This window comes from Bombina bombina, chromosome 10 (genome assembly GCF_027579735.1).
Source record: "Bombina bombina isolate aBomBom1 chromosome 10, aBomBom1.pri, whole genome shotgun sequence".
In the NCBI taxonomy this organism is placed as follows: domain Eukaryota; kingdom Metazoa; phylum Chordata; class Amphibia; order Anura; family Bombinatoridae; genus Bombina; species Bombina bombina.
Window position 1 is genome coordinate 37,233,077 of NC_069508.1, and position 24,234 is coordinate 37,257,310.

Consider the following 24,234-nt stretch of genomic DNA (forward strand, 5'->3'; position numbering starts at 1 on the left):
ATATACATTCCTACCAGGAGGGGCAAAGTTTCCCAAACCTCAAAATGCCTATAAATACACCCCTCACCACACCCACAATTCAGTTTTACAAACTTTGCCTCCGATGGAGGTGGTGAAGTAAGTTTGTGCTAGATTCTACGTTGATATGCGCTCCGCAGCAAGTTGGAGCCCGGTTTTCCTCTCAGAGTGCAGTGAATGTCAGAGGGATGTGAGGAGAGTATTGCCTATTTGAATGCAGTGATCTCCTTCTAAGGGGTCTATTTCATAGGTTCTCTGTTATCGGTCGTAGAGATTCATCTCTTACCTCCCTTTTCAGATCGACGATATACTCTTATATATACCATTACCTCTGCTGATTCTCGTTTCAGTTCTGGTTTGGCTATCTGCTATATGTAGATGAGTGTCCTGGGGTAAGTAAGTCTTATTTTCTGTGACACTCCTAGCTATGGTTGGGCACTTTGTTTATAAAGTTCTAAATATATGTATTCAAACATTTATTTGCCTTGACTCAGAATGTTCAACTTTCCTTATTTTCAGACAGTCAGTTTCATATTTGGGATAATGCATTTTAATTTAACATTTTTCTTACCTTAAAATTTGACTTTTTCCCTGTGGGCTGTTAGGCTCGCGGGGGCTGAAAATGCTTCATTTTATTGCGTCATTCTTGGCGCAAAAATTCTATTTCCGTTTCCGGCGTCATACGTGTCGCCGGAAGTTGCGTCATTTTTTGACGTTATTTTGCGCCAAAAATGTCGGCGTTCCGGATGTGGCGTCATTTTTGGTGCCAAAAAGCATTTAGGCGCCAAATAATGTGGGCGTCTTATTTGGCGCGAAAAAATATGGGCGTCACTTTTGTCTCCACATTATTTAAGTCTCATTTTTTATTGCTTCTGGTTGCCACAATCTTTGGATTCAGAGCATTGTTTCAGAAGGGTACAGAATTGGTTTCAAGTTGAGACCTCCTGCAAAGAGATTTTTTCTTTCCCGTGTCCCAGTAAATCCAGTAAAAGCTCAAGCATTTCTGAAATGTGTTTCAGATCTAGAGTTGACTGGAGTAATTATGCCAGTTCCAGTTCCGGAACAGGGGATGGGGTTTTATTCAAATCTCTTCATTGTACCAAAGAAGGAGAATTCTTTCAGACCAGTTCTGGATCTAAAAATATTGAATCATTATGTAAGGATACCAACGTTCAAGATGGTAACTGTAAGGACTATCTTACCTTTTGTTCAGCAAGGGAATTATATGTCCACAATAGATTTACAGGATGCATATCTGCATATTCCGATTCATCCAGATCATTATCAGTTCCTGAGATTCTCGTTTCTGGACAAGCATTACCAGTTTGTGGCTCTGCCGTTTGGCCTAGCTACAGCTCCAAGAATTTTTACAAAGGTTCTCGGTGCCCTGCTATCTGTAATCAGAGAACAGGGTATTGTGGTATTTCCTTATTTGGACGATATCTTGGTACTTGCTCAGTCTTTACATTTAGCAGAATCTCATACGAATCGACTTGTGTTGTTTCTTCAAGATCATGGTTGGAGGATCAATTTACCAAAAAGTTCTTTGATTCCTCAGACAAGGGTAACCTTTCTGGGTTTCCAGATGGATTCAGTGTCCATGACTCTGTCTTTAACAGACAAGAGACGTCTAAAGTTGATTACAGCTTGTCGAAACCTTCAGTCACAATCATTCCCTTCGGTAGCCTTATGCATGGAAATTCTAGGTCTTATGACTGCTGCATCGGACGCGATCCCCTTTGCTCGTTTTCACATGCGACCTCTTCAGCTCTGTATGCTGAAGCAATGGTGCAAGGATTACACAAAGATATCTCAATTAATATCTTTAAAACCGATTGTTCGACACTCTCTAACATGGTGGACAGATCACCATCGTTTAATTCAGGGGGCTTCTTTTGTGCTTCCGACCTGGACTGTAATTTCAACAGATGCAAGTCTCACAGGTTGGGGAGCTGTGTGGGGATCTCTGACGGCACAAGGAGTTTGGGAATCTCAGGAGGTGAGATTACCGATCAATATTTTGGAACTCCGTGCAATTTTCAGAGCTCTTCAGTTTTGGCCTCTTCTGAAGAGAGAATCGTTCATTTGTTTTCAGACAGACAATGTCACAACTGTGGCATACATCAATCATCAAGGAGGGACTCACAGTCCTCTGGCTATGAAAGAAGTATCTCGAATTTTGGTTTGGGCGGAATCCAGCTCCTGTCTAATCTCTGCGGTTCATATCCCAGGTGTAGACAATTGGGAAGCGGATTATCTCAGTCGCCAAACGTTGCATCCGGGCGAATGGTCTCTTCACCCAGAGGTATTTCTTCAGATTGTTCAAATGTGGGAACTTCCAGAAATAGATCTGATGGCGTCCCATCTAAACAAGAAACTTCCCAGGTATCTGTCCAGATCCCGGGATCCTCAGGCGGAGGCAGTGGATGCATTATCACTTCCTTGGAAGTATCATCCTGCCTATATCTTTCCGCCTCTAGTTCTTCTTCCAAGAGTAATCTCCAAGATTCTGAAGGAATGCTTGTTTGTTCTGCTGGTAGCTCCGGCATGGCCTCACAGGTTTTGGTATGCGGATCTTGTCCGGATGGCCTCTTGCCAACCGTGGACTCTTCCGTTAAGACCAGACCTTCTGTCACAAGGTCCTTTTTTCCATCAGGATCTGAAATCCTTAAATTTAAAGGTATGGAGATTGAACGCTTGATTCTTGGTCAAAGAGGTTTCTCTGACTCTGTGATTAATACTATGTTACAGGCTCGTAAATCTGTATCTCGAGAGATATATTATAGAGTCTGGAAGACTTATATTTCTTGGTGTCTTTCTCATCATTTTTCCTGGCATTCTTTTAGAATACCGAGAATTTTACAGTTCCTTCAGGATGGTTTAGATAAGGGTTTGTCCGCAAGTTCTTTGAAAGGACAAATCTCTGCTCTTTCTGTTCTTTTTCACAGAAAGATTGCTATTCTTCCTGATATTCATTGTTTTGTACAAGCTTTGGTTCGTATAAAACCTGTCATTAAGTCAATTTCTCCTCCTTGGAGTTTGAATTTGGTTCTGGGAGCTCTTCAAGCTCCTCCGTTTGAACCTATGCATTCATTGGACATTAAATTACTTTCTTGGAAAGTTTTGTTCCTTTTGGCCATCTCTTCTGCCAGAAGAGTTTCTGAATTATCTGCTCTTTCTTGTGAGTCTCCTTTTCTGATTTTTCATCAGGATAAAGCGGTGTTGCGAACTTCTTTTGAATTTTTACCTAAAGTTGTGAATTCCAACAACATTAGTAGAGAAATTGTGGTTCCTTCATTATGTCCTAATCCTAAGAATTCTAAGGAGAAATCGTTGCATTCTTTGGATGTTGTTAGAGCTTTGAAATATTATGTTGAAGCTACGAAATCTTTTCGTAAGACTTCTAGTCTATTTGTTATCTTTTCCGGTTCTAGAAAAGGCCAGAAAGCTTCTGCCATTTCTTTGGCATCTTGGTTGAAATCTTTAATTCATCTTGCCTATGTTGAGTCGGGTAAAACTCCGCCTCAGAGAATTACAGCTCATTCTACTAGGTCAGTTTCTACTTCCTGGGCGTTTAGGAATGAAGCTTCGGTTGACCAGATCTGCAAAGCAGCAACTTGGTCCTCTTTGCATACTTTTACTAAATTCTACCATTTTGATGTATTTTCTTCTTCTGAAGCAGTTTTTGGTAGAAAAGTACTTCAGGCAGCGGTTTCAGTTTGAATCTTCTGCTTATGTTTTTCGTTAAACTTTATTTTGGGTGTGGATTATTTTCAGCAGGAATTGGCTGTCTTTATTTTATCCCTCCCTCTCTAGTGACTCTTGTGTGGAAAGATCCACATCTTGGGTAGTCATTATCCCATACGTCACTAGCTCATGGACTCTTGCTAATTACATGAAAGAAAACATAATTTATGTAAGAACTTACCTGATAAATTCATTTCTTTCATATTAGCAAGAGTCCATGAGGCCCGCCCTTTTTTTGTGGTGGTTATGATTTTGTATAAAGCACAATTATTCCAATTCCTTATTTTATATGCTTTCGCACTTTTTTATCACCCCACTTCTTGGCTATTCGTTAAACTGAATTGTGGGTGTGGTGAGGGGTGTATTTATAGGCATTTTGAGGTTTGGGAAACTTTGCCCCTCCTGGTAGGAATGTATATCCCATACGTCACTAGCTCATGGACTCTTGCTAATATGAAAGAAATGAATTTATCAGGTAAGTTCTTACATAAATTATGTTATTTATATCTGTGATTACCTTGTATCTAAGCCTCTGCAGACTACCCCCTTATTTCAGTTCTTTGGACAGATTTGCATTTTAGCCAATCAGTGCCCTCTTATAAGTAACTCCACAGACATGAGCACAATGCTATCTATATGGCACACATGAACTAACACCCTCTAGCTGTAAAAACTGTCAAATGCATTCAGATAAGAGCCAACCTTCAAGGTCTTAGAAAATAGCATATGAGCCTATTAGGTTTAGCTTTCAACAAAGAATACCAAAAGAACAAAGCAAATTTGATGATAAAAGTAAATTGAAAAGTTGTTTAAAATGACATGACTCATCTAGATCATGAAAGTTTTTTTTTTTAATTTTGACTAGACTGTCCCTTTAACACCAATAAAGGTATCAAAATGGAACAAATTGTGCCTAAATAAAAGTTATAAATGTCAAGCTGAGGGAACAATCTAAAGCATTGTTTTTGGTTCTATCCTAAGATTAAAGTGATGGTAAATCCAAGCGTTTAACAAAGCTAGGATTTACCATCACTAAACTCACCCTTTCTGTGCTGTTGCACAGCGTTAAATTCCGCGGCTCCGGCCGTCCACGGCACAACAATCTTCTTCAATAAGGTGACGTTTGCACCTCTGAACCAGTAGTGGTGCGTGTCAACTGACAGGTTTCTGTATGCACGCAACGCTATTGGTTCAGAGGTGCAACAGGCACCTCATTGGTAGAAGATCATTGTGACGTGTGCTGCCGGAGCCAATTAATTTAGCGCTGTGCAACGGCACAGAAAGGGTGAATTAAACTCCCCTTGATTTTTAGTGATGGCAAATCCTAGCATTTGTTATAATTAACGTACTAAATTTTCTTTTTGAAATGGGATTATTTGAAGAAGAAAAATATAATCCCTTTTTTAATATAGCGATACTCCTGTGTTAGAAATCATAGTTATCTAAACTTCCAAGTATGGGTCAGATTAACGAATGTTTAATTGCACAGCTAATACAAAAGGAATATGATGTTTTATATAATGTTAATGTGAATATTACAACTTTTATTAATAGTGGAAATCCTTTGGTGACTAGAAAATATCTACTGAACATCTCTATGGATAGAACTAATATATTTTACCTGAAAAGTTACTCAGTAGCCTCATCCCATTGTAAAGAGACTTAAAACAGCCAATCAGGATGCTAGTTCCGGGATCTGCAAAGGAGCATGCATTATGTTATTTCCCTCCTCAGTTTAAAGGAAGTTTAGTATGAAATCTCACAAGATTTCAGTGAAATCTTATAAGATCAAATCAAAATAAAGTGTGACATCAGCACTGATGAAGCTGATTGGCTGTTTCTATTAACATGCAGCTGACAGTAGTTGAAGGATAACTGTTCACAGAGCACTTACTATTGTGAGCTGAAGACATAGAGATGTTCAGGTGATATTTTCTTGTATCTTATGGGGAATTACATTTTGTTAATGCCCCTTTATGTAAACTCTACTTATAACATTTGGCATATTGATGCTAATGGGTTATCCTTTACCTTCTAGGTTCCAGCTGGTGTCAATCCGAGCAATGTCTTCCAGTTAAGAAACCTGAAGTTATCTTTTCACTCTACTAAGACCCTCTCCTCTGGGTCACTATGAAGTTGAAGCAGAGGGTGGTGGTTCTGGCCCTCCTGGTGGTAATCCTGGTTCTTACAAAGCTTCTGTTGCTGGATCGGTTTGAGACCTCTGCTGCCCAGCGACAAGACCAGCTATCTTACCAACACATGATGTCCAAACTGCAGCTCACCATGGACTCCCGACTGGAGCACACCCTACAGTCCCCTTGGGAGATTGCATCTCAGTGGGTTGTCCCACGGGAAGTATATCCTGCGGATACCCCAGAAATGGGAGCCGTCCTGCATGCAATGGCCACAAAGAAGATTGTGAGAGCTGACGTGGGATACAAAGGCACCCAACTGAAAGCCTTACTGGTCCTGGATGGAGGTCAAAAAGTAGTGTTCAAACCCAAGAGGTGAGAGTCTGGTGCGAAAATGCTTTAACGGGACATTAAACCATATATATATATTTATTGAACATTCTATATGTTTGTATATATCTAGGAAAGTTTAGACATGTCCGTGAGTCCCTTGTTTGTATTTTAGGGTTTGATTAGAAGCTAGTATGTGTGATTGTAGGCTGTTGACCTAAGTATGAAGAAGCCTTGACTAGGCACTTGGGTCTATCACCATTTGGCCGAATGCTGTGGGACAGTATAGTCCAAATTAAACTTTCAGGATTCAGGCAGAGTGTGTCATTTTAAACAACTTTCAAATGTACTTCTATTATTAATTTACTTTGTTCCCTTGGTATCATTTGTTGAAAAATGTGCTCTTTATCCTGCGTATACTCGAGCTTATTGAATGTGTGATCGCCATATAAAGTGCTGAGCGCACTGAGAAGGGGCTGTTTGTGGTTCTGCGCTCTTTATCCTGCGTGCACTCGAGCTTATTGAATGTGTGATCGGATCGCTATATAAAGCGCTGAGCAAACTGAGAAGGGGCTGTTTGTGGGTTGCGCTCTTTATCCTGCATACACTCGAGCTTAGTGAATGTGTGATCAGATCGCTATATAAAGCGCTGAGCACACTGAGAAGGGGCTGTTTGTGGGTTGCACTTTTTATCCTGCATACACTCGAGCTTAGTGAATGTGTGATCGGATCGCTATATAAAGCGCTGAGCACACTGAGAAGGGGCTGTTTGTGGGTTGCACTCTTTATCCTGTGTACACTCGAGCTTAGTGAATGTGTGATCAGATCGCTATATAAAGCGCTGAGCACACTGAGAAGGGGCTGTTTGTGGGTTGCGCTCTTTATCCTGCATACACTCGAGCTTAGTAAATGTGTGATCGCCATGTAAAATGTGACGTGTTCATGCACTCTTACATGTAAACTGCTTCACGCATGAACTGACAGCAGAACGCTCACACCCCGCCATGACGGCAGCACGAGTCTTTGCCCAGAATACAAACTTTCTGTGAGCTTAGATCATTACATATGAATATGATCAACAAACTAACAAAACACTGAGATTAATTTGGTGTATAAAGTAATCTCAGATTCATTCCTTATAACAACTTTACACAGTCTGTAGGCTGCATTCCTGGAAATATACCTTTAAGGCAAATATGATTTATGACGTTATCTCAGAGATCTAAGTCTGCAGGGTGTGGTAAAGGAATGTGATCAATTGCCGATCACATACACAGTCTAAAGACGCACCTGTGGTACAAGCTGTGAGCCAAAGTCCTGAAATTCTATGTAAATTGGCTTTGTATTGGCTGTGTCCATTCCACAACCTGCATTATCCTGGTGAGGTTTTGTGGATACGCTGCCCATTCTTCTGAAAAGGCCATGCTTTTGTTTATCTGATAATGCCCCTGACACTACTGGCCCTGCTCATACTTTATTAAAGGGACATAATATTTAGTTTTCTATCGTGCTTATTGAAGGGATAGAAAAGCTCAAATTGAACTTTCAAGATTCAGATGACGCAAGTAATTTTGAAGTCATTTTTAAATTAATTTGTGTTATCAAATTGACTTTGTTCTGTTGGTATACTTTGTTGGAAGCATATGTACATATGCTTTGCAACAACATTTCACTACTGGGAGCCAGCAGGTGATTGGTGGCTACACACATATGTCTGTTTTCATTGGCTCACCAAATGTGTTTAGCTAGCTCCCAGTTGTGTATTTCTGCTCTTTTTGCACTTTTTTGTCCCTTTAAATAAATCTTGTTCTGAACAACATTCTTAGTTATATGTGTCCCCTTTATAACTGTTACTTTCTATGTGCAACATTTGAGAATATAAGTAAATTGGAAAGTCTCTTAAAACTGCTGCTCTGTCTGATTTATAAAAGTTTAATTTTGACTTTAGTGTCCCTTTAAGATGACTAACCTTTTATTTTTCCTTTGAAAGTGTCAGATGCACCACTGTCTTTAATGCCTCCCACTGCCTTCCAAAAGCTTATTCCTGTTACTCTTGTATCAGGTTTTCATTGGCTATAGACCTTCTTGCAGCCAATTATGGGTTTACACAGCCGTTAAAGTGCCATAAAACATGTCAAGATCTGTGCATATCATAAAAAGGCTAATTAAGCAAAAGTAGTTTGCATAAAAAAATGTTTACACATTGCTGCAAGTATTTTAAAATAATTTTCAAAAATACTTAAATAGCCATGCTGCCTGGAGCAGTCTACTCCACCCCCCTTATCAGTGTTTAGACACAGTTCACAGCTTCTAGGCATGCTCCAGCAGATAATCCCTATGCATTTTTGCATTCTACCAAAGCTAAAGCTACAATAGATATAGATGCAGCCATAAAAGGAATTGTGTGGGGGGAGTTGGAGCTTTACAATTCGGAAACTTAAAAGAAAGGGTTAATGGTGAGGCATGGCAGGTAAAGTAATTAAAGTAAATATTATTATATTTTGTCTCTATCCCAACTTGTTTTGTTTCAAATCATTTTTATTATGGTTGAACAATTGTGTCCCAACTTGTTTTATGTCCCTTTAAGTCAGATTGTGAGCTGAGATTAACATCTTTATGAAATGTTAAATCTGGCGTCTTATATGTGTCTTTTATACGTGTCCTTCGCAAAAGCAGCGAAGCATGGCATGATGGGTGCACATTTTAATTTATAGGTTTAACCACTTTTCTGGGGTTTAACACATAGTAAAAAAAAAAAAGTGTCCTCCATACTCTTTTATATCCCTTTTAATGTGACCTGTTACAGATAATGACAAAAATATATTCAATTAAAGGGACACTGAACCCAAATTTTTTCGTTTGTGGTTTTTTTCTTTTTAAGCAACTTTCTAATTTACTCCTATTATCAAATTGTCTTCATTCTCTTGGTATCTTTATTTGAAATGCAAGAATGTAAGTTTAGATGCCGGCCCATTTTTGGTGAACAACCTGGGTTCTTGCTGATTGGTGGATAAATTCACCCACCAATAAACAAGTGCTTTCCATGGTTCTGAACCAAAAAATAGCTTAGATGCCTTCTTTTTCAAATAAAAAAAAAAAAAAAGCAAGAGAACGAAGAAAAATTGATAATAGGAGTAAATTAGAAAGTTGCTTAAAATCGCATGCTCTATTTGAATCACGAAAGAAAACAATTGGGTTCGGTGTCCCTTTAAGGATGAGCCAGAAACGCATTTTGTAAAAAAACAGACAAGGAAGTTGGTCTGAATATAATAAATAGAATAATAAAAAAAAAAGCTATGAGCTAGAGGTATCTTAAACTTTTAACCCTTAAAGGGACAGTCAACACCAAAATTGCTATTGTTTAAAAAGATAATTACTTTACTACCCATTCCCCAGCTTTGCACAACCAACATTGTTATATTAATATACTTTATAACATTTAAACCTCTACATTTCTGCCTGTTTATAAGCCACTATAGACAGCCTCTTATCACATGCTTTTTTATTAGCTTTTCACAACAGGAGTCTGCTAGTTCGTAGGAGCTATATAGATAACATTGTGCTCACTCCCGGAGTTGTGCACTAATTGGCTAAAGTGCAACTCAATAGATAATAAATACAAAGTCATGTGATCAGGGGGCTGACAGAAGAGGCTTAGATACAAGGTAATCACAGAGGTAAAAAGTGTAATAATATAACTGTGTTTATGCAAAACTAGGGAATGGGTAATAAAGGGATTATCTATCTTTTTAAACAATAACATTTTTGGAGTTGACTGTCCCTTTAATATATATGTTGCTATTTCAGATACAGTCGAGATCATGTTGTGGAAGGTGAACCCTATGCCGGGTATGATCGCCATAACGCAGAGGTAGCCGCGTTTCATCTAGACAGGTGAGTCTTCATATTTTGTGCATCATTTGATCTGTCCTAGCTCTCTATGATCTGTTCTTGTGCAGAGGTTGGGAAATTTAGATGGTCAGACCTTCAACTTTTTTAATTTTTAAAACTTTGTGCTTCCTCAACTATAGTTCATCACTTTTTGTCATTTGTATGAACGATCAAAATCTAACGGTGTTGTGAGATGTTTTAGATATAAATCACCTTAAGACTTTTGGTGAAAATGAATTTCAAAAATAAAATACCTATAATAATTAATTTAACAAGATAATATTATTTGGACCTGTCTATAATTTCATAGACTGGCCCTTAGAATATTCTCTTCTTAAAGGGGTATGAAACCCAATTGTTTCATGATTCAGATAGAACAGGCAATTTTAAGCAACTTTCTCATTTAAACCTATTATACAATGTTCTACGTTCTATTGCTCTCTTTATTTGAAAAAGCAGGAATGTAAGTTTAGGAGCCGGCCCATTTTTGGTTTGGAACCTGGGTAGCACTTGCTGATTGGTGGCTACATTTAGACACCAATCAGCAAGTGCTACCCAGGTGCTAAACCACAAATGGGTCTTTGCATTCCTGCTTTTTAAATAAACATAGCAAGAGAACAAAGAAAAATTTATAATAGGAGGAAATTAGAAAGTTACTTAAAATTGCTGCGCTATACGAATCGTGAAAAAAAAAAAAGGGGGTTGTGTCCCTTTAATATCCTTTGCTGAACACATCTAGTCAGCCAATCACAGTCAAATGTGTGCAGGCACCTATCACCAGCTATCTCCCACTAGTGTAAGATGTGTACATATTACAACAATGGATATCAAAAGAGAACAAAGTTCATTTGAAAATAAAAGTGTATTAAAATAACGTTCTATCTAAATCACGCAAGTTTAAAGGGTCATTAAACTGCTGTGCACAACTACAAAAGAATAGGAACTACTCACTGTTATTTCATCCTGTTCCTGCAGCTCTTTACAAATCCGTTCTCCTGTTTTAATAATAATAAAGATACCAGATACTGAAGCTCCGCCTCTTTGTACTGGGGCCGCCATCTTGGAGCTCAGATATTCTCACAGCCTGTGACAGAAGCTGTTCTCACTCACAGATCAGTGATATTAACCATTTATTTACAGCTGTATAATGTGCTTGGGGTTAGGTTGCCTGATACAAAGCAGGAGCTGTACATTCTGTTGTTGCTGCATTGCTCTATATTATTAGGTGCTTTTCAAAATCTGTTTTGTGTAGCTGTAAAACGGTGTAAAGATACAAAAATGTACAGCTCACACGACGTATCGTGCACACTAACCAGAGGCACATTATACAGCTGTAAATAAATGGGTAATGTCACTGATCTGTGACTGTGCACGGCTTCTGTCACCGGCTGTGAGAATACCCCATCTCCAAGATGGCAGCCCCCAGTAAAAAAGAGGCAGAGCTTCAGTATCTGGACATGAGACCCAAACATGTTCTTTCATGATTTAGGCAGAACATACAATATTAAACATCTTTCCAATTTACTTCTATGATCTGATTTGCTTGATTCTCTTAGCATTCTTTGTTGAAGAAGCAGCAATGCATATTGGGAAGCCAATAACATGAGGCATATATGTGAAGTCAATTGACAGGGTTAGACTGTCTAGCTGGTAGGGAATCAAGCACACCTGAAATAAACTTTATCCCAAAGTTTTTAGAATTACATATAGTCGTGGTAGGTGGCGCAAAAAAAGGATTGCTATTCCCTATATGTCCCTACAGTGTATGTGGATGAATTTAGGATGAGTTTGTCTAATCCAATATATATATATTAACTGTGTATTGATTGAACTATTATGTTCCCAGTTTTATATTCTCTTTTGGATAGATTGATATTGACACAGGTTATATATAAAATCGGTCCCTTTATTTATATCTGGTAAATTTACCAAATGTTAGTAAAACTAAGAAATAAAATACACGATATACAATATACAGAAGATTTGCAAATTATATAATATATTATACAAAAAATTCTTTAAAACCTTGACACCGGTGTCCGTTACTTGCATAAGGGTATTACCTTGTTTTCTATGTGTAATACAAAACGTTAAAAATGGCTAAATGCTTAAAACAATATATTCATTGCTAAAAATGATCGCTATAACAATCGCTAAAACAATGTAATGGTTGCTAAAGATACAAAAAAGTTGCATTAATCGTAATGTTCATGCGTCAAAGAATTTGCTTGAAAATTGTATCAATTTGAGGCTGTTATTTCAGTGTATCCGTATGTTGCACACTGATTAGATAATTCTATAGTTAATAATGTTACCTTTGTAGTGTATCTGATAGATTACACTTGGAGAAGAGAATAGGTCCGTGGATGAAAACTTTAAACAGAATTGATGGGTTGATTATTATCCTGGAGTAAGGTGTTATGGTGAGAAGTGTAATTCGTTTAGTGATCTGTTTGATCTGACACTTCTGGAATCCAAGGTGGGTGTTCTTTCGGTCGGTGACCGATATCCTTTTGATGGAATTGAAGATCAAGCTCTCGATGTTCCTATGGCACTGGTATTTCAAGGTGGGTGTTCTTTCGGTCAGTGACCGATATCCTGATGGTGAAAAATGAATACCAGGCACTCGATGTTCCTATGGCACTTGCTATCCAGACGCCTTTACTTTGTGTCTTTGTTTCTTTGGACGTTCCAACACACCATGGCACCGTTCGGAGGTAGAGGTTGTCTCGTATAATCTGCTGAAGTTCGTGGTCTACTGAACCTTTCTGGAACCATAAATTGAGGTAGCGACGTAGGTCTTTGTCAACGATCCCTCCTCTGTCCCTAATTGGACACAGCAAAAGAGACAATCGGCAGCTACTGAGCCTACCTAGTTATGCTTTTCAGCAAAAGATACCAAGGGAACAAAACAAATTTGATCACATAAGTAAATTGGAAAGATGTTTAAAATTGTATGCTCTATCAAAATCATTAAAGAAAAAAATGTTTCATGTCCCTTTAAGTTTTTTAAAACAGCAAAACTGATTTGTAAAGAGCAGGAGAAGTGGACCAAGCGCTACACCCAGGGCCTTAAGCTTACTAACTATATAGCCTCCTAGTAGGCTAACAATACAAAAGTTAAAATGGGGAGAGAGTAAGCGCTAAAAAGCTTAAAAGGCTAGTAAAAGGTACATTTTAATACATATAAAAAAATTTAATACATATAAAAATTTACAAATGGCAATCAGACGCATGGATCCATGTCTGACTTAACAAAAAAAATATATATATATATAATAAACAAATCTAAAAATATCTAAAAATATCCAATGGAGTATAGCATGTGACGCTGACTTAGTGAGCCAGTGATGAGGAGTTAGGACATGTACATTCAATAATATAAACAACCTAAGTGAGTGATTGAGTGCACACAATAGCTTTCAACAAAGAAAAATAGCATTCACAAAAAATAGTGTTCACAAAAATTGGCGTACATAAAAAATGTTCAAATGTTCAACCGGTTATATGTAAGTGAATCCAGTAGTGTTTCCTCCAAAGTGACGTGTAGAAATATAACGTGAAGTCAATAATAGTAGAATGTAAACGTTGAGTGGGTCAAATTATTGTGGTTCAGCTGCTAAATTAAAAAATTGTAAATCCGTGAGGTGTATAAAAATAAAAATAACTTGTGAAAAAATCCACGTGGAAAACTTGAATTCAAATGATAAACAAAGGTCAAAAATCAAAAGACAAAAATCAAAAGACAAAAATATCAAAAGACAAAAATAGAAAATCAGTGATAATATTAAAAAGCACTAAAGATCTAGTGAAAACAAATCCTTAATTCAGATGTTAAAAATCCTTGGTAAGATCCATAACAAACAAATACATCGATAAAATACCTAAAAGGGAACAAAAGAGAAACAAATAGTGCAACACTGTATATGATATATAATATAGGTAATTAAAACCAAGCTCACCAGTATGCCAACACGTTTCGGCCTAGACTAGGCCTTTCTCAAGACTATATTATATATCATATACAGTGTTGCACTATTTGTTTCTCTTTTGTTCCCTTTTAGGTATTTTATCGATGTATTTGTTTGTTATGGATCTTACCAAGGATTTTTAACATCTGAATTAAGGATTTGTTTTCACTAGATCTTTAGTGCTTTTTAATATTATCACTGATTTTCTATTTTTGTCTTTTGATATTTTTGTCTTTTGATTTTTGTCTTTTGATTTTTGACCTTTGTTTATCATTTGAATTCAAGTTTTCCACGTGGATTTTTTCACAAGTTATTTTTATTTTTATACACCTCACGGATTTACAATTTTTTAATTTAGCAGCTGAACCACAATAATTTGACCCACTCAACGTTTACATTCTACTATTATTGACTTCACGTTATATTTCTACACGTCACTTTGGAGGAAACACTACTGGATTCACTTACATATAACCGGTTGAACATTTGAACATTTTTTATGTACGCCAATTTTTGTGAACACTATTTTTTGTGAATGCTATTTTTCTTTGTTGAAAGCTATTGTGTGCACTCAATCACTCACTTAGGTTGTTTATATTATTGAATGTACATGTCCTAACTCCTCATCACTGGCTCACTAAGTCAGCGTCACATGCTATACTCCATTGGATATTTTTAGATTTGTTTATTATATATATATATATTTTTTTTTTTGTTAAGTCAGACATGGATCCATGCGTCTGATTGCCATTTGTAAATTTTTATATGATTTGTAAAGAGCTTCAGGAACAGGGTGAAATAATATAGTGAGTACTTTCTATGCTTTTGTAGTTGTGCACAACAGATTAATGTCCCTTTTAAGTTTGACTTTCCTATCCCTTTAAATTAATTAAAGTATATTTTTTAATTTGCTTGCTTGCCACTATATAAATAATTCTTTATGAGAAGTGCAATATTGAATAGGTTTTTTACCCATCATTTTTTTTTTTGTTTTGTGTTTTTTCCTCCATAAAAAATCCTGATATTTAAAATATTATGCAGTGAATTAAAGGGACACTAAACCCAAATTTTTTCTTTTGTGATTCAGATAGAGCAGGCAATTTTAAGCAACTTTCTAATTTACTCTTATTATCAATTTTTCTTCCTTCTCTTGCTATTTTTATTTAAAAAGCAGGAATGTGATGCATAGGAGCCGGCCTATTTTTGGTTGAGAACCTGGGTTATGCTTGCTTATTGGTGGGTAAATGTCAGCCTCCAATAAGCAAGCGCTATCCATGGTGCTGAACCTAAAATGGGATGGCTGCTAAGATTTACATTCCTGGTTTTAAAATAATGATAGCAAGAGAACGAAGAAAAATCGATAATTGGAGTAAATGAGAAAGTTGCTTAAAATTTCCTGCTCTATTTGAATCATGAAAGAAAACATTTGGGTTCAGTGCCCCTTTAAGTCCAGTCTGTTAAAGTCTTAAAGGGACAGCTTAGTCTGAAAATAATACTCTATTTTGTTAGACCCTTGCAAAAAAAAAAGTTAAATGCATAGTTATAATCTCCAACCATTCTATTTAATTCCTGAGCAGGGCGTAGTCGGTGACCCTTCTGGCTCATCATATCCTTCTCAGGAGAGACAGTGCATTGTACCTGGGAGCACATCGTGAACAAGGGCATTGGTTGTAAAATAAAATAACTAACTAGAGGATTTTATTTTTATACTAGAATTACCCTTTAAACCTTCCCTCTGACATTGTCGTGTTTGGTTATTTCAGGAGCAGCCAATCCTATACTGCACAGACATCAAGTTGTGTTTTTTTCAATACGTCATTTTACTGGTATACGTTTTCCTGTAATTATATTCTAAACAACCTTTAAAGTACACAGAGTGGGATGGGAACTTGGTCCAGTTTATTTTTCAAAACAAGAAACATAAAATTACCGCTACTAAAATGCTATTAATTTATGTTGATTGACTTTAAGCATAACTTAAATATAGCCCTATGTATATTTTACAAGTACAAGTCAATTTTATCATTATCTGCCACATGTTTAAAATGGTTTTTCAGTATTAGATAATTATGTGCAGCCACCAATCAGCAGCTACTGAGCCTATTTAAATATGCTTTTCAGCAAAGGATATCAAGAGAATGAAGCAAAGTAGATACTAAAAGTAAATTGGAAAGTTTTTTTAAAATTGCCTGCTCTTTCTAAATCATGAAAGAAACAAAATTGGGTTTCATGTCTCTTTAAAGGAAAATAGATGTGATGTGTTGACTTTAACATATCTCTTCAAGTCCCTTCAAGGCCTCCTCTTTGCAAAAAGAAAAAGAAATAAAAATCTTATTATAGGTTGCTCCTTCGCATACTATAAGCACAACAAATCAGAGTCATTCTTCTTATTGGCAGGGTATATATAGCTTGCTAGCTGCTCTGGGTTTAGACATAGACTTAAAGGGACAGTAAACACATTGGGCAAGATTAAAAGTCGCGTGGCAAATCAGTTGCGAAAACTCTGCGCGCATTATGGCGTTTTCGCATTTGGGGTTGCGCAGCTATTACAAGTTGAGAAATAACTTTTTTTGCCCATAGAAGTCAATGGAGAAGACAAATAAAAAACCCACCACAAAAACCCTAATCTGTTGCGCAAAGCCCATGACGTATTCTCCTAGAAAAGTGTACATGAAAATGCGAATATTTCATATTCCAAACATTTTCGCAACAGAATATGTTCTATTTAATTCTAAATAAATATTTCTCTATATATGTGATGATTTTTGGACTGAGATATTGTATAATGTGCATAAGATTGTAATGTGAAATATTTTCATTATCTCCCTAGTTAAACATATCTCTATACATATAAATCCATGTTTCTCTATGTACGTGTATGTATGTCAATGTAACATCCCTTTGTCGGCCGAAATCTCGTATCTTTGAGGCCTTATAACTTTTCGAGCACGGAAATGATTGTTGCCTAAAAGGCGAATGCGCGCAATCTCGATTTTTCAAGACTTGTAATACCTACGCAATGTAAATTGATTTCGAAAAGACCACGTCGTGTGCGGAAAACTCAGAACGCACTACTTGTAATCTTGCTCATTGTAATTACAAGACATTTCTGTTGTGTTACTATAGAATAACATATGGACCAAGTCTTAACATTTTTAAAACCAATTAGCATCATTTTTACTGCAGTTATTTATCAATAGCCAAACTCCACTCACTGTTTGCCTTATTAGGAGGATCCAATCTGGGCTTTAGTCTGCAGACAACAAGGCTAACGACTCTTGTAAATTTAGTATAAAGTACTGGTACTTTGTTTTGCAGCTGTTATCAGTTAACTCCAAAGTAAATGATACTTACTTAGAAGGGTTAGCCTTAAAGGGATACTGAACCCAAATTTTTTCTTTCGTGATTCAGATAGAGCATGGAATTTTAAGCAACTTTCTAATTTACTCCTATTATCAAATTTTCATCATTCTCTTGGTATCTTTATTTGAAAAGCAAGAATGTAAGTTTAGATGCCAGCCCATTTTTGGTGAACAACCTGGGTTGTTGTTGCTGATTGGTGGATTAATTTAACCAACCAATAAACAAGTGCTGTCTATAGTTCTGAACCAAAAAAATAGCTTAGATGCCTTTTTTAAATAAAGATAGCAAGAGAACGAAGAACAATTGATAATAGGAGTAAATTAGAAAGTTGCTTAAAATTGCATGCTCTATCTGAATCACTAAACAATTGGATTCAGTGTCCCTTTAAGTCAGCAGCTGCTTTTTATATTATGAGAAGTAGAAATTTCTCAATTTTCAGAGCTAAATAACATGAAAAGGGGGGGAAATAAATAACGGAAATTATACTGTAAAGTTGTTCCATTATGCACAACTAAACATTTTATTTAAAAATCTCCTGGTGTTAACTGTCCCTTTAAACGCAGTGTACATGCAGATCTCTCTCACCCTCATGGAATAATTACACTGGCAATATGAGATAATGCATTTCACTTCAGCGTCCCTTTTAAATGTTCAAATAAACCTCTGGCTTAGTCATTTCCCCTTCTCAGGTGATGCTTTTGAATTTAAAGACAATTAAAAAGAACTGTTATGTATATTTTTATTTCTTACGCATCCGATTACATTTGTGTTACTGACCCATTTAATTCCTGGGTGCTTATGAGTTGAGTTGTGAGAACAAGCTCCTGGTTTATCAATGATACTTTTGCAGGATCCTCGGATTCAGACGAGCTCCCCTTGTAGTCGGCCGTTTTGTGAATCTTGTAACTGAAATTAAACCTGTGGCCACGGAACAGCTGCTAAGCACATTTCTTAAGCAAGGTAGGTAGGAAATTGGGCTGTATATGTGTTTTCTTCCAGTTCTCACTGATATATGTACTGGGATATGTACACGAAAGAAAGAGATTTGTTTTCGTTTCATTCAGTCTCTCAAAATAATGAAAATTTTTGGTCTCTTAACTGCCCTGGAGATACAGAACAATTAAATGGCAACTAAATACAGTAGTATTAAATAACTGATAAATACACAATAAAGAGACGCTGCTGTAGTAATTATTTTGAATTTGAAATGAGCAGTAGAATATTTTCTGGCAAATTTCAAAGTTATTATTATTATCGGTTATTTATAGAGCTCCAACAGATTCGGCAGCGCTATAAACAAAGGGGGAGTACAACAAAACAATTATAGGGATCAAATGGGTAGAGGGCCCTGCTAAGAGTTGCACTGTTGTAGTCAGCTCTTAAGAAGGTGATCTACAAACAGCTGGACTCTTAGGCTTACATGCTAAGAGGGTTCAGGGGATTGCAGTGGAGGAGAGGAACTGGTATTAGGAAAGGTTAGCGTAGGTTGTATGCATTCCTGAACAGTAGAGTCTTTAGGGAGCGCTTGAAACTTTCAAAACTAGGGGAGAGTCTTATAGAGCGAGGCAGAGATTTCCACAAGATGGGAGCCAGTCTGGAGAAGTCCTGTAAACGGGAGTGTGATGAGGTGACAAGAGAGGAGGAGAGTAGGAGGTCATGAGCGAAGGGGACAGGAGGGAGAGTATCTGGAGACAAGGTCTGAGATATAGGGGGGAGCAGTGCAGTTGAGGGCTTTGTATGTCAGAATGAGAGTTTTGTGTTTGATCCTAGAGGCAAGAGGAAGCCAGTGAAGGGATTGGCAGAGAGGCGCAGCAGATGAAGAGCGACGTGTAAGGAAGATGAGTCTGGCAGAGGCATTCATTATGGATTGTAAAGGAGCTAGGCGGCAGGTGGGGAGACCAGAGAGGACAGAGTTGCAGTAATCAAGGCAGGAAAGAATGAGAGAGTGGATTAAAATCTTAGTTGTGTCTTGTGTAAGGAAGTGTCTAATTTTAGAGATGTTTTTAAGGTGAAAGCGGCAGGCTTTAGCCAAGGACTGAATGTGAGGAGTGAATGAAAGATCTGAGTCAAATGTGACCCTGAGACATCGGGCATGCGGGGTAGGGGTAATGATGGAGTTGTCGACAGTCATAGAGAGATTGGGGGTTGAGATTTTGGTAGAAGGGGGAAAATGAGGAGCTCAGTTTTGGAGAGATTTAGCTTGAGGTAGTGAGAGGACATCCAGGAAGAGATGTGAGAAAGATAATTAGTGACACGGGTTAGCAAGTAAGGAGATAGGTCTGGTTCAGAGAAGTAGATTTGGCTGACGTCGGTATGCAAATGATAATGGAAACCGTGGGACTTTATTAGGGAACCTAGTGATGACGTGTAGATTGAGAAGAGAAGGGAACCGAGGACAGAGCCTTGCGGTACTCCGACAGAAAGTGGTGACGGGGCAGAGGAGACCCCAGAGAAGGCTACACTAAAGGTACGGTTTGACAGGTAGGAAGAGAGCCACGAAAGGGCTGTGTCACAGATGCCGAAGGATTGGAGGGTTTGGAGCAAAAGAGGGTAGTTAACAGTGTCAAAGGCTTCGGACAGATCAAGGAGGATAAGCAGAGAGAAGTGGCCTTTTGATTTTGCTATAAGTAGGTAGTTGGTAACCTTAACAATAGCTGTCTCTGTGGAGTGATGAGGACGAAATCCAGATTGCAGTGGGTCAAGAAGGGAGTTTAACGTAAGGCAATGGGATAGGCGTGCATATACTAGTTTTTCTAGAAGCGTTGAGGCAAGAGGTAGGAGGGAAATAGGGCAGTAGTTGGATGTGAATGTAGGATCATGGGAAGGTTTTTTGAGGCTAGGTGTGACCAGTGCATGTTTCAGCGATGAGGGAAATATACCGGTGCTGAGGGAGAGGTTGAAAATGTGTGTTAGTATAGGGGTAAGGATAGCAGAGAGGGAATGGAGTAGCTGTGAGGGGATAGGGTCAAGTCGACAGGTAGTGGGGTGAGAGCGCAGTATAAGTGCCGAAACTTCTTCCTCAGTAACAGGGGAGAATGAGCTAAGTTTAAGGTTATGTGGGTTGTGGTTGAGTGAGAGCATTTGAGGGGGGGGGGGAATGGAATTATGTTGAGAGCTGATTTCATTTCTGATGGAGTCGATTTTGTTAATTAAGTGGCTGGAAAAGTCCTGAGCCGACAGAGAAGTTGTATTCGGAGGTGGGGGAGGGCGGAGGAGAGTATTGAAAGTGGAGAACAGACGTTTTGGGTTTGAAGAAAGATAAGAGTAGAGAAGTAGTGTTGCTTATGGAGATTAAGGGCAGAATAGTAGGAGTTCAAGATGAATTTGTAATGAAGAAAATCATCTGAACTCTGAGATTTTCTCCAGTGCCGCTCAACAGTATGGGAACATCTGGAGTATGCCAGGGTTGAGGATGAGTGTGTGATTTCCGAGCTATGGTAAGAGGGGCGAGATTGTCAAGGACGGATATAAGGGTGGAATTGTAGTGGCAGATAGATTTTTCAGGGCAGGAAAAGGAGAAGGATGAGAGGAGAGGTTTGAGGGAATTAGCAAGTTGTTGCTGATCTAAAGACATAATGCTTCTGTGAAGTTTAGTGTGAGGAGTAGAAGGAGGGAGAGTTGTAGGGAGGGAGGTGATGTTGCAAGTAAGGAGATGGTGGTCAGAAAGAGGAAAGGGGGAGTTTGTGAAGTTTGAGAGAGTACATCGATAGCTAAAGATCAGGTCAAGAGAGTGACCGTCTTTGTGAGTGGGAGAATCAGTCCATTGTGACAAACCGAAAGATGAAGTGAGTTGCAGAAGTTGATTTGCAGATGAGGCAGTGGGATTGTCAAGAGGAATGTTGAAGTCACCAAGAATGAAGGCAGGGGTGTCTGAGGAAAGTAAATAAGGTAGCCAGGCAGCCAAGTGATCTAGAAATTGAGTTGAGGAGCCAGGGGGTTGGTATATGACTGCAACACGTACAGAGAGAGGGGAGAATAAGCGAATCATGTGGGTTTCGAATAAGGGAAAAGTGAGGGAAGAGATGGGATGTATTTGTTGAAAGGTGCAACGAGAGGAAAGTAAAATACCTACACCACCTCCTTGTCTATTGCCAGACCTAGGAGTGGGGCTGAAGTGGAGACCCCCATGTGACAGAGCAGCAGTGGATGCAGTGTCTAGGGGAGAGAGCCAGGTTTCTGTTAGGGCCAGAAGGTTGAGGGAGTGGGAAATAAAGAGGTCATGTATAGAAGTGAGCTTGTTGCAAACAGAGTGAGAGTTCCAGAGTGCACAAGTGAAAGGGGAAGTGGCTTTTGATGCAAGATGAATATGAGTATGGTTTGCAGAGTTTTGTTTTCTGAGTCTATGGGATGGTACACATGGATGTGCACGGCTAGGCAGTGGTTGGGGACCAGGATTAGGGGAGATGTCACCAGCAGCTAGTATAAGTAAGAGGGAGAGTGACATGAGATACGGATTTGCAGCAGTGAGACTGCTTTTGAGACAAGCTGCAGGGGGTAGAGAGAGTGATTAGGAATAGGTAAAGTTCATGAGTACAAAAGTAAGGTGAGTTTAAGAGAGATGGGCTAATGAACAGTTAATCCAATTTTCCCTCCCCCTGTATCATGTGACCGCCATCAGCCAATCACAAAATGCATAAACCTATATATTGTGCCCTTTTAAACATGCTCAGTAGGAGCTGTAGCCTCAGGAAGTGTGCATAAAAAAATAATGTGCACTTTTTGACAATGGAAGTAAATTAGTTGTTTTTTTTTTAATTGGGTGCTTTATCTAAATCATGACATTTTGATTTTAGTGTCCCTTGTGTGCCTTCTTCAGCCTGTCTGATCTTTCATTCTACAGAAAACTGCATCCTTTTTATATTAAGAAAAAGACTACATTTTATATATAAAAATGAAAACTTCCCCTTTTATTATGAAAATAGACATAAACGTCCCAAACAGTTTGCATTTGCCCTTTATTAAGCTTTTAGTATTAAAGGGACACTAAACTCAAATATTTTCTTTAATGATTCAGATAGAGTAGGAATTTTAAGCAACTTTCTAATTTACTCCTATTATCAATTTTTCTTTGTTCTCTTGCTATCTTTATTTCAAAAAGCAGGAATGTAAAGCTTAGGAGCCAGCCCATTTTTGGTTCAGAACCTCGGTTGTGCTTGCTTATTGGTTTGCTAAATGTAACCACCAATAATTAGCAAGCACTATCCAGGGTCCTGAACCAAAAATGGGCCGGCCCCTAAGCTAAGATTACAGACTTTTCAAATAAAGATAGAAGAGAACCAACAAAAATTGTTAATAGGAATAAATTAGAAAGTTGCTTAAAATTGCCTGCTCTATCTGAATCCTGAAAGAAAGAAAAATGGGTTTAGTGTCCCTTTTAACCTTTTGTAATGTATGTTGTTTAAACTTGTTACTTTTTATATATATATATTTATGCTATTTAAAGTGAATGTCAACTTTCATGATAAAGTTCCTTTTTAAAAAAAAAAATAATTTTTTATTAAAAACAGGGGCATGAAAGTTTACATTGCACTGGATTTTACGAATACTTACCTTCTTCTTCTGAAATGCCGGATCGCCGATCCCACGCCTGCAGATCCTCTGTACTTCGTCAGCAATAACGAAACCAGCTCTCTCCAATCCATGGCTTCATCCCCCCCCGGGGAGCGTTCATATGGTGAGGCCATGCCTTGATTGGAGGAAACCGTTTTCGTCATTTTTGGGTAAGTACAGCAGGAAGAAGCAGGCGGAGGGGTTGGCAATCCGGCGTTTCAGGAGAAGACGGTAAGTATTTGTAAAATCCGTTGAAATGCCCCTGGATATATATATATATATTTTATTTTTTTTAAACTGGGCACTTTATCATGAAAGTTTACATTCACTTTAAAGATTTACCACTTTCCATCCGCTCTCTTCTCCAGGATCACATTTTTCAGCCATATATTATTGTAAATTTGGTACAACAGTGCTCGCTGGTATTAGGCCAATGTGTGCAACAAACTTGTATAGATGGAATCTTGTAATCTGGTACCTGATTAGCTGCTGATACAAAGATGCATGGGATGGACGTGCAAGGAATGTGGGATATCTTTAAATAATATACATTAATATGTTTATTAGAAATTATTTTATAGAGACAAATATTAACTGACGGGCCCCTTTATTTATTTTTTTATTTAAAGAGCATTGTTTTTTTAACTTAATTTTCTAATTTCTGGTTCTTCACAGGCAATAACAGCTGTTTCTATGGGAAGTGTTATTATTGTCGTGAAACCGAGCCTGCATGTGCAGACAGGGAAGTTATGGAAGGTTCAGTTACTCTCTGGCTGCCTGATGTGTGGCCCCTTCAGAAGCACAGACACCCCTGGGGAAGGACCTACCGTGAGGGCAAACTGGCAAGGTAAAAATGTAGGGCAAGTGGAACTTTTGTATCTCTGACAAATTGGTTTACCATCCCCACATATTTACATTTTTGTTCTTTACCCCCAGGTGGGAATATGATGAAAGTTACTGTGATGCTGTGAAGAAAACGTCGCCATACGACTCAGGCCCCCGACTTCTGGATATTATCGATACAGCCATCTTTGATTACTTGATTGGAAATGCAGACCGGCATCATTACGAGAGCTTTCAGGATGACGAAGGAGCTAGCATGCTCATACTGCTAGACAACGCCAAAAGGTCTGGAAACATTGTTGTTTTAAAGTTGTATGAAAGGAAAAATTAAACTTTCATGGTTCCGATAGAATATACAATAAAAAAAAAAAAAGCTTTACTATTTACTT

The 24,234-nt window shown here is 38.1% G+C and overlaps 1 protein-coding gene across 2 annotated transcripts in view; it reads left to right on the forward strand.

Annotated features, from left to right (window-relative positions):
• The window catches only part of FAM20B (FAM20B glycosaminoglycan xylosylkinase), a 50,885-nt gene that overhangs the window by 14,484 nt on the left and 12,167 nt on the right, over positions 1–24,234 (forward strand). For both annotated transcript variants that reach the window (XM_053693960.1, XM_053693961.1), the window contains exons 2-6: positions 5,804–6,272; positions 10,035–10,121; positions 18,303–18,412; positions 23,678–23,849; positions 23,939–24,130. In XM_053693960.1, the coding sequence (XP_053549935.1) occupies positions 5,896–6,272; positions 10,035–10,121; positions 18,303–18,412; positions 23,678–23,849; positions 23,939–24,130 (938 nt within the window). In that variant the 5' untranslated portion in view covers positions 5,804–5,895. The remainder of the gene's footprint in view (positions 1–5,803; positions 6,273–10,034; positions 10,122–18,302; positions 18,413–23,677; positions 23,850–23,938; positions 24,131–24,234) is intronic.